This window comes from Dreissena polymorpha, unplaced genomic scaffold (assembly GCF_020536995.1).
Source record: "Dreissena polymorpha isolate Duluth1 unplaced genomic scaffold, UMN_Dpol_1.0 chrUn074, whole genome shotgun sequence".
Lineage (NCBI taxonomy): Eukaryota > Metazoa > Mollusca > Bivalvia > Myida > Dreissenidae > Dreissena > Dreissena polymorpha.
Window position 1 is genome coordinate 97,718 of NW_026273388.1, and position 11,180 is coordinate 108,897.

The 11,180-nt window shown below is 34.7% G+C and overlaps 1 protein-coding gene across 3 annotated transcripts; it reads right to left on the reverse strand.

Annotated features, from left to right (window-relative positions):
- Positions 1-453: 453 nt before the first annotated feature.
- LOC127863987 (uncharacterized) lies at positions 454-5,874 on the reverse strand. Of its 3 annotated transcripts, none has more exons than XM_052403660.1 (4): positions 5,606-5,874; positions 4,776-4,884; positions 4,482-4,573; positions 454-2,872 (listed from the first exon to the last, which is right to left on the reverse strand). In XM_052403660.1, exons 3-4 carry the CDS (start codon positions 4,563-4,565, stop codon positions 1,559-1,561), a joined length of 1,398 nt encoding a protein of 465 aa, XP_052259620.1. In that variant the 5' UTR covers positions 4,566-4,573; positions 4,776-4,884; positions 5,606-5,874; the 3' UTR covers positions 454-1,558. The 3 variants fall into 3 exon arrangements, with proteins under 3 accessions (XP_052259620.1, XP_052259619.1, XP_052259621.1); XM_052403659.1 differs by having other exon boundaries at positions 5,602-5,874; XM_052403661.1 differs by having other exon boundaries at positions 4,317-4,573; positions 5,602-5,874.
- Positions 5,875-11,180: the final 5,306 nt, after the last annotated feature.

Below are 11,180 nucleotides of genomic sequence, written 5' to 3' on the forward strand. Positions count from 1 at the left end.
TTGTGAACAATCTTTAAGTCGCATATTTAGTTCAAACTTAATGAAACTTGCTGAGAATATATGTTCAGAGATTAAATGATTATGTTTCATAAAGGACTTTCATTATTTTGATCTCCACCTTCTCAGAATAGTTAAGTTCTTTCGGGTCTCAGGTAAGCGACTTAAGACCCACGACCCTCATGTTCGACAATGTTATCGTCATAAAACAGCATAGTGTGGTATAATGAACATACCTTATTCATTGTAACTTGTAATAGACGCGCCGTATCGTGATCATTTTGCCAAGAGCGGAAATGAGAGATTAAATTTTAACTAACATAAACAATCAAACATATACATGTTTATACCATTTTTATTCGTTTCCACTACACAAAAAAAAAAAAAAAAAAAAACACAAGTAACATAGCTATTCACATACTCAGTTCAAAGTGAAACAAATAATGTCTTGTTAAATTGTGTTATAGTAGTGTTTATCGTTAAATAAAAACAACTGTAAGAACTGCTGGAAGTGTTTACATTTCGCTAATGGATATTCTTAATTATTTTATAAAAAAAATAATCTATTTAAATAATATATTTCAATCTAGATTGATAAAATTAAATAAATCGTACAAACACGTCACTTTTGTTTATTAAAATGTTTTAAGTACCAAACATGTTTCGGACATAGCCTTCATCAGTAGTACATTAATATAAACAAATACAAAGGATTTGTTTTATAATCTAGATTGATATTAATAGCATGTAGGTCATGATAATTATGTTTCATATCAGCGACTTTAAAAAAACGTTCAATTAATGGTTTTAATGCAAGTGTTTTATTTGTATTCTATCCTGCTAAATGGAGTATAAAAACAGAAGACCAGCATTTGATTCCATACTGTGACCCTGTTACTCTTAAACACTTTCAGATTTCCATAGTGTTGCATAATAATATACCAACAACTTAAATATAAGTTTCTGTAGCATTCCAGAGATAGAATACATAATTTCTTTTAATCAGAAATCAATGCAATCATAAATGTGTTTCGCGAGATGGTCACCTATTGACTTATACTATGCTATTAAGCTACAGAATAAACCAATATATATAAATATCAAAATAACAGTTAAAAACAACAATTGCATCCTTAAAAAAAACGATTGGTGTTATAATAAAACGAGTTTTTATTACATATAATATGTTTTAACAAATATTGCAAATAAATAAACTAATGTAAATATTAAATAAACGTAAAAGTACATAAGATTAGATAGTGTTACCCAGGTAGATGTTGCATCTTGTTTTGCATATATGCACAAGATGTACACAACAACGTAGGCACAAATTTCTAGTACAAACCAAATAAGTGCGTATATGTAAAATATATGTCCTACTTGCGACCCAATCAACTACCAATAATACACTTTTGTAGCGGTCCAGTCCTATATTTAAAGTATGTAAACAGTAAGAAAAAATCTATACTACTAATTTTCTCGCGCACGAGAAAATGAACTTTAATGAGAGTTTAAAATACGAGAACCATGAGTTTAGCATCCATTTAATAAATAATGCGCATTACATTAGCAGTCTGCAGGACCAATCAAAGAAAATGTCAAGACTGACCTCCTGATCAGTTTGTTGCATCAGCTCAAACAATATCTCTGCAATGCGTATACGTATCGGTGCCTGAAACCCTCTGATTGGAAGCTCCAGCATCAGCATCTCCAACTCCATCCTTTTCTGGCTAAACCACAACATCGGTTCCGGGGACGCAACAATGGCCTTCCGTATCTTCTCCAATCGAAGTATTACCCTGGGACCTTCGTCCATCATGTCCGTGATATCTGCTACCCATTTTCTCTGCAGCGCACCATCCAACCCACAGGCTGCCATTAAATTTCTATCTGGAATCATGTAATAGCTAAGTTTTTTTTCCGCAATAGCAGTCCTAAGCTCTCTCAGTGCGTTATGAAGCCAGTAAAGTAAGCTGCGTGAATGAAACTCTGTCTGTGGAGTATTTTCAGCTTGCCATAATATGATGTTTTTCAACACGTACGATGTTATTTCTTTATTATTTGGTTTTATTATATCTCTAAGGATCATTTTAAGAATGACATATACTTTTACTTGTGTGTCGTTAAGGTTGTTTACAAGTTCTGCCTCGCCGGTGTTGAAACAAATCCTCCACTCCACGTGCTTGTAATCGCTTCCCTTAAACCCTACTGGAGTAACAAAGGCTCCTAATGATACTACTTTCTGAACTATAGTTGGTGATGGCCAATTACGTCGTCTGTCAGCCCATCTCTGTAGGATGCTGGGGCAGTAACACCGTAGTGCGATAACCGTGTCAAAATGATATACACCAAAATATGCAAAAGGCAGCGACGGCCCGGCTCGTTCATGACGCTCCAAATGTGCAATATGTGGTAATGAACGTGAATTTTCATCTAGCAATAAGCTACTACTTAATAGAACGCCCCCATATCCATTATCACACAGAGCCTTGGTAATTACAGGATAATGTGCATGAGCAGCTGGTCTCTCTTGTAACAGTCTGCAGTGCCCTGGATATACACGTGTATCCATCGTATCCATCCTAAACACATCTATGTCGTCTGAAATAGTGAGCAGATTGATATCAGCTTCCACACAGAGGACATCCTTCAGCACAAATAATATGTCCAAGTCGCTTTCCAAACGGCAGGTCAGTCCCTCTGCCTTGCTCCCAGCTATGATAAATGTATCGTTCATTCCATTATTCAAAGCTAGTGCATTCACCAGCCTGCCAATCTCCCTGTACTTCTCAACGCGCCACCGTCTCATCATCTCGCCGTAACCAAGCCGGGTCATTATAGTACAGATCTCTATGGACAAACTTTCCACATAATTCTGAAAAAAACAACGACACGATATTAATGTCAGTTAGAGATAAAAATTTTATTTGATTAAAACTATAAACAAATCAAGATACTCATCTGGAAAGTTAGTTACAATAATTTTCGATCAATGTTAGTTTTGTTAATTTAAAATTTATGGCTCTTGATATACGATTTAAATATATGTTGAATTATTAAATAGTAAAATAAATAGAACGAGTACAATTAAATGCATGTATAAGTTTGAACATTAAGCTTTACAAGTAGTGTTTGTAAACACAGAGACGCGCCACAGTTTTATGGATACTACTAATAATATATTAATATTATTAGCAAAATCAGTAATATGTTTGTCGTTCTGAAACTGAAAAAGTAATGTTAGCTCTTACTCCGAGTCATATTGTATTTTTTAAATCTTAGATAATAAAAAAGAAATTAGAATATCCTTGTTATGAAGAAAATTGCACGTATGTACTTTGTGTGTTAATTAAAGACAAAGAGGCAGTCTTGGGTAATAGCTCGATAACAGACTTAAAGTGATTCAGATTAGATTGATGAGATAAAATATATATTAGCAAATAATTCGGGATTTACGTTTGAGATTATATTTTATCTTATCAATCTCATATCAGTCCCACAGTTTAGGGATATTAATCACAGTCGCGTCGGTCACCACTTTTAAGGCAAATTTCTGAGGGAAGAGTATGGATAAAATAATAAGTACACTGATACGTGCGCATTGTATTATGAACATGTGTGGATAATAAAGAATGCATTCAATTTATTAAAGTTTATTAGTTTATTATCGAAACTTTAAGGACTAGTAACTTTATTCTATTTGATTATTTTAATATTTTTCATTTTATGGATTTCAAATTAAACATCTTTAAATACAAACATGAACACGCTCCTGTGTCTTGAAAGGCTCTCCCGACCTACCTGAGAGTGAAAATAGTACACGCTGCTGCGTCTGGGAATGCTCTCAATCCTTGAAATATCTGAAAATGACAACTACATACGCTGCTGCGTCTGGGAATGCTCTCAACCGTTGAAATATCTGAAAGTGACAACTACACACGCTGCTTTCTCAGTCAAGGACGAACCTGGGGGTGATAACTATACCTGTTTATTCTCGGAACGTTCTCAGTCCTTGACTTACTGTAAATGAGAATAACAAATGTACAAGAAGGTTCGTCTGGAAACACTTCCAGTCTCTAAATTGGCAGATAGTGAAACCTGTACAGCCTTTTGTGTCTGGGAACGCTTCCAGCCCCTTACTTACCTCAGATCTACGTCTGTACAGACTTCTGTGTCTGGGAACGCTTCCAGTCTCTGATTTGCAAGAGAATGACGACTGTTCATGCTGCTGTGTCTTGGAAAACTTTCATTCTCGGACTTACGAGAGGGAGACGACAGAAAAAGCTGCTGTGCCTGAGAAAGCTTATAGTCTGACTTACTCGAGAGTGACGGCTGTACAGGCCGCGGTGTTTATGATCGCTTCCACTCTCTGATTAACCTAAGAGTGAAGACAGTACATTCTGCTGTGTCTCTGGACTCTTATATTCTCTGATGATTACCTGAGAGTGACGGCTGTGTCGGAGAATGCTTATAGTCTGACTTACTCGAGAGTGACGGCTGTACAGGCCGCTGTATCTATGATCGCTTCCAGTCTCTGACCACGTATATACCTCGTCTCCTTCTGCCATTTTGAAATCTGGATGTTAACATAAATTTGAATAAATTAAAGATGGCACTACGAAAGGTAATCCTTTACGTTCATATTAAGTTTGTTATGAATGTTTGTGTTTTATAAGAGTTTAAGTTCTGATAACTTCGCATTAAACGTCAACAACACGATAAAATCGATCTGTAACCTATAATGTCTTACCACATTCATATAAAATATACAAACATACCTGAATATTCAAAAGCCTTAGGGACTATTCTCCTCCAGGTTCATTATGGGTGTAACTTGTGCGGTGTATCGTCATACGGGTAAAGACAGTCCTGGTTGTATCAATGAACCTGGTGGTAAAAAACAAATCCAAACTAATTTCGCAAAACTAAGCGGGGATTCTCCTAGTTGCAATAATGCCATTCCCATCTACTGAACCTTCTAGTCGCTGTACATCTGTAGTCATAAAAGCTCAAAGCATTCAAGAGAAGTAAGGATTCCCAATGGTGCTATTGTTTGACATTTTAAAAGAAACAAGTTTGCATACGCCGCACATTTATTTACACCAATCAATCGTTCGATAAGAAGAATATGAATAAAATATGACAAAAATAACTTCCGATTCAAAAAATAAAATAAATATGTGTTCAAAACACATGCAAAGTTATAGTTTGAAGGTTGTATGCTGCATTTGTTATTATTATTAGTATAATGTCTTGCACATTCGATTTCAAAATCCAGTCGACTCGAGTGTCTTCATTATTTATTCGAGGTGCTACAAAGTATTTTTGAATGTTCACCAATAGTCCACTGCCACAACATATTTAATATGATAAAAATTTACATTAATCTCAAACAAATGACACAATCAAACACACATAAAAGTTTAGGGTTGTATAAAACAATTTCGATTTCAAAATCATTCGAAAGTAATTTCTTAGAAGTTAAGTTATACGATTGGCTGGTCATATACACTCGTACTTGTAATAAACAAATGATTATTTAATATGATACACACTTTTATATGTACGTAAATACAATTAAATGATCACGGTTAATCTACTTACGAACCTAATGTACGAGAATGGTATTTCCCAGGTTGAATAACCTCGCTGTAATCAACTATTTCCGTCTACAATTAAGTCATTTAGATCTAGTCATTATTCAAATAGATATAATATTAACACGTTTCATTAAAGAATTAATCTGCCGTCAGTTCACGGCGAAGTAGAGTTAATGTTTTCAGTGGGCTAAACACGTGACTTTGATATAATCAGCTTTATTTCCCTGGTTGCCTCTACAAATAACACCACTGCGCATGACCGCGACATGCTTGCATCAGTGAACACTTGTCTTCTGTGGCCATGGTTTGGTTGATTGCTGAGTAGATATGAGCCTCGCTCTCGGAAAACAGGGCTTAACGCATTGAGTAAAGTGTCGTCCCAGAATAGCCTGTTCAGTCCGCACAGGCTAATCAGGGACGACACTTTCCGCCTTTACTGGATTTTTTAGACTTCCTATATCCGAAAAATACAGAAAAGTGGACAGCACTTCCTAATCTGGGACGAGACTTAACACACATGCAGTTCACCTGATTAAGAATAAGATTAAACATTAATCGTTAAGATATGTAATCGCTTAACATTCACATGTATAAGTTTTCCGATGCACAAAAACATGGTTTTTGGTCGATATAGTAGATAATTTGGTGTTTTTCTAAAAGAGATGGAGCCAATGCCAAGGAGGTGGCGTTATTGACAGGAGATGGTGCCAATGCACTATTTAATCTATTTTAATTTTCGATGACGACCATACACTTTTTGTTTCGTATTCCAGGTTGAGCGTTCGGTATTTTTTCTGAATTCGATCATACTTATGAAATATATTATAAAAAGTTAAGTCAACACTATTATGAAGAAACATGTGTAACAAAGAGATTTTTAAATGTCTGTTAATGACTATACTACAAAACTGAGTATACTAAACAAGAAGGTAGTGCCCCAGATTAGCTGCGTATCTGCGTCTTTCACACTATTAAAATGTTAAAAAACGCAAAGAAATACAATATCATGCGTATTGAAAACGCAACCGATTTGACTTTTACGCAAATTCGTCAAATTTGATGAGTATAATACAATAGCTTTGATCGAAAATGCTTTGCTCATTTTCGGTATTTTCTCTTTGGAATTATTATCATAATGCGGCGACGCTTTCAATCAGCAGGCGTCTGGGTGATGGAGCAGGAAAACAGTCAAAGTTATCCAAAACCTCTGCGGACTATATTTCGTTGTTAAACAAGCGAATTCGTTGAATTTATATCCCCAACCAATATGCTTCTGGACACAAAAGTGTTATATTTGACACTAAAAAAAGCATTTTTTCAAGATACAAAGGGCCATAACTCCGTAATTAACAGATGGTGTGCAATGCCATTTGGCGTGCATCATCCTCTTATCCATATGTATACTCATACCAAGTTTAAATGAAATCCGCCAAAGCACTTCCAAGATATGGCCCCGGACACAAAAAAGCATTTTTTCAAGATACAAAGGGCAATAACTCCGTTATTAACAGATAGTGTACAATGCAATTTGGCATGCAGTATCCTCTTATCCATATACATACTCATATCAAGTTTCAATGAAATCCGCCAAAGCACTTCCAAGATATGGCTTCGGACACATAAGTGCCGGACGGACGGAAAGACGGACGGAAGGGCGGACGGACGGAAAGACGGACGGACGGACAACGCCAAAACAATTTCCCTCCGCCTATGGCGGGGGATAATAAACAGTCTGACGAAATTATTTACGACGACATTCATGCGTTTTAAATCTGACTTAATCCGTCTTTCATTGTAAAGCGTCTGTACATTCAGCTTCTATTACGACGCGGAATAAAAAGTCTAAGAGAGGTCGAAAGACGTCCGCGATTGTTGCGCAAAAATTTCAGTCGATCGCAAACGTTTTTGAACCAAAAAGCAAAAGCCAATAAGTGCCGAATCATCAGTGTTATTTTTTTGTGTTAAGTTTAAAGTTTAGAATCTATATTATGGACAGTTTCAAGGATTAAAGATGTTATGAAACATCAGTTTATTAAAGTTAATGATGATATTTTACATTTTTATTGAATAAATAAAAGTGTGCAGCTTCAACAGAAGTAAAGCGGCAATTATTTTACAGTATGCATTATAATTTCTCAGTTCACCCTATTTCAAGAATGAAATCGCCCAATTTTTCAAAATCAATCGGTGAAATCCCTATTTCCCAAATAATTATCCGGGGCACTGAAAAAGGTAACGATTAAAGCCGAAGCTATCCTTTTTTGCAGATATTAGTAGTAACGAATGGCATATGCTAGCCTATTAAAATTCGTTGACCTTTGCCTTTTAGTAAATCAAGCACTTTTAATAGCGGACAAAACCCAGCGTTTCAAGAAGAAGTATTATCTTTTATTACATCGTGAATAAGTGTACAAATTTATTGTACAGAACATATTTTGAGAAAGTTGAGATTTAGTTATTGAATGTATTGAATATAACATATTTTTTATTTGAATCGTACAATACGTTTTTTTTCTTCATGTTATTGACTTCTTAATTAAGTTGGTTACTTATATATTCACATTTTTACATTTTGTTATAGAATAAGTTTATGTTCGGTATATATTTGGGCTTAAGTATTTACGTTGAAAAATAAAAATAAATATGAAAAGAACATACAATATGAAAAACTACAAAATTATCTAATATATTTGCAAGGTGTCAATGTGTCTGTGAATGCAGCAACTCGAAAATGTTGAACGCAATCGTTTGATGTCGTTCGCGAATTAATCGGATGGAATTTTGCTCGACACACATGCATACTGCATTAATGTGCTTTCAAAACTCCACCATGCCGCAACTTATTAAGGTCCTTAAGTTTTCAAATGGGTTGTGGTTGTATGTTTATGTACATTTGTGGATGAATAAATCTTCGCTGAATTGCACTACATTGCCCGATTTTTACAATATTGCGAAATATGTTGGAAAAACATTTAAAACCTACTCACCATGAAGAAAAATCCGTGAAAATTCAAACCATCCGGTACAAAGCGCCGCCTCGAAAATAGCATTGGCTCATTTATTAACGCATCGCAGAAAGAGGTGGTGCATGTGATCAACGGCCGTATGGTGTGTGATTCACTGCTGAGTTGATATGAGCTTCGCTCTAGGAAAACAGGTCTTAACACATATGAGGTAAGTGTCGTCCCAGAATAGCCCATTCAGTCGCACAGGCAAATCACGGACGACACATTCCGCCGTAACTGCATTTTCGCTCAGGAGAGACTTCCCATAAACGAAAATTAAAAAAAAGTGGACTGCACGTCCTAATCTGGGACGACACTTTACGTAGGGATGCATTAAGCACCGTTTTCCCAGAGCGAGACTTCTATAAGCTGTATTTAACCCTTCGCATGCTGGGAAATTTGTCGTCTGCTAAAATGTCGTCTGTTGAATTTCTAAAATAAGCATTTTCTTCGAATTTTTTTCAAAGAATACTATCAGAATAGCAAACAGTTTGGATCCAGATGAGACGCCACGTTCTGTGGCGTCTCATCTGGATCCAAACTGTTTGTAAAGGACTTTACAATTCGGTTCCCGCACTGAACGAGTTTATAAAACGGATAGTGTTTTAAATCAAGTGCAATCTCATTTTACTTTCGATGCAATTCCTCTGATTAAGGAGAAGATTAGACATTAATCATTAAGATATGTAATCGCATAGCATTAACATTCTTCAGACGTTAACACAGGATTCAGTAAATTAAACATTCAGTTGACCAAATAGGAAATAGCAAACTTAGAATTCGCTAAATATAATCTGCGGATGTTTTCTTTGAAAGCCCATATATCATGGTTTGCTTTGATTGCTGAATAACCTCATTATTTATTGCATAATAACACCATGATTGTTTTTGCAGAATAACTCCATGATGTATTTCAGATTAACAGCATGAGGAATCGCAAAATAACCTTCAATCTTTAATCATCTTTAATTTCCTTCCAATTCAACAACAAATCAGGTTTGGGATGGTGTTGGAATAAGAATTAATTAAAGCAAAGTTTATAATTATACTAATCGTTGCAAATACATTGTAAATCTATTTAAATCAACATAACTTCTATAATTTGAACCTAATTGCATCTGCAAGTTAGCTAAAAAAGGCAAATTGGAAATATTTCCTATATTGATTTATGACAAGCATTGGAAAATAATGATATCAATTGTGTATGCCGCATTTTTCAAGCAATATGCGGTCATTTATGGAATAGGAGATAAAAAAATATTGATTTATTCTTATACACTGTAGTTTATTACAAAAAAAGTAACTCCATAACAAATACTTTTCCCGGCATTTTGAGGGGATTGTTTAAAATTGTTGAATAAGTGTCCACATTGAAAACTATTAAACCGTTGATGGGTTTTCATACTAAAAATACTTTTTCCAAGTATTAAGTCACAATGATGGCATTGTTTAGTTAAGTGTGTGTTTCAGAGGAAAACATCTCATTATGAATAGACAAGCCAGCCTAAAATCTTCCTTGTTAGGAGATGACTCAGCATTATTAACTTGTGGCCGGAGTGTGCAAACAATTTTCTGTATTGAACCACTTAAAACAACATCTACAAAATAGTCCCCTCCAGTCTGAAGGTTAAATTATTAAAATAAGATTCTTAAAGAGATTAAAACAAAATGTCCAGTTTTTATAGATTTAAATATTTCTAGCTTTAATCTTCCATCTAAAAGAAACAATGTTCATCAGACTGAAGTCTGCAAAACTTAATTTCCAAAATTCTTACGCAAAAATTCAAAAACAAATGTGTGTATATAAAATTAAGAAAACAACCAATAAATTAAAATAAATAATCCAGTCAAGTCATTCTACAATAATATAAATTATGTGTTGATTTCAGTTTATATAATACAGAACTAGATCAGCCACAGACACTAATAGTCTGTTGTTATTGGACAATACACTAATCCAAAACCGATTATGACCAAAAAATCATATTAAAAAAAAATAAAAAATTGATGTTTCGTATTTCGGTCTGTTAATTGCTAGTCTCGGAAAAAGTATCATATTGATAACGAAAGAATTTCGCCTAAAGTGTATTTTCATATTGTCTTTAGATGTGGTGACAGACGGAATTGTAATTCCCGACGATATGCAAATTTTAGAATGGCTATATATATATATATATATATATATATATATATATATATATATATATATATATATATATATATATATATATATATATATAAACAAAAACGCTGTATTATTTTTTGCCGAAGCTTTCGACCTCACGGTCTTCCAATCGCACATTCTCGGCCCTTTCCGTCAAACATCGGATAAGTACCTCGAAGGAGATAGTATGAATACACATTTCGGAAGCGGTATTGTGGTCTACCTACGCGGGCCTACGCGAATCAAAATTACATAGTAAAAACAAACATGGCCGATTTTGCGAGTTGTTTACATTTTGCAAAGATGAAAATGGGGATTTTCTATGCTCTGAAGCCAGAGCAAGTACAAACTCTACAGGAATTATGGACGCCATCGTTGTTATTGTTTTTGTTGTTGTAACATTCTTAGAATGGT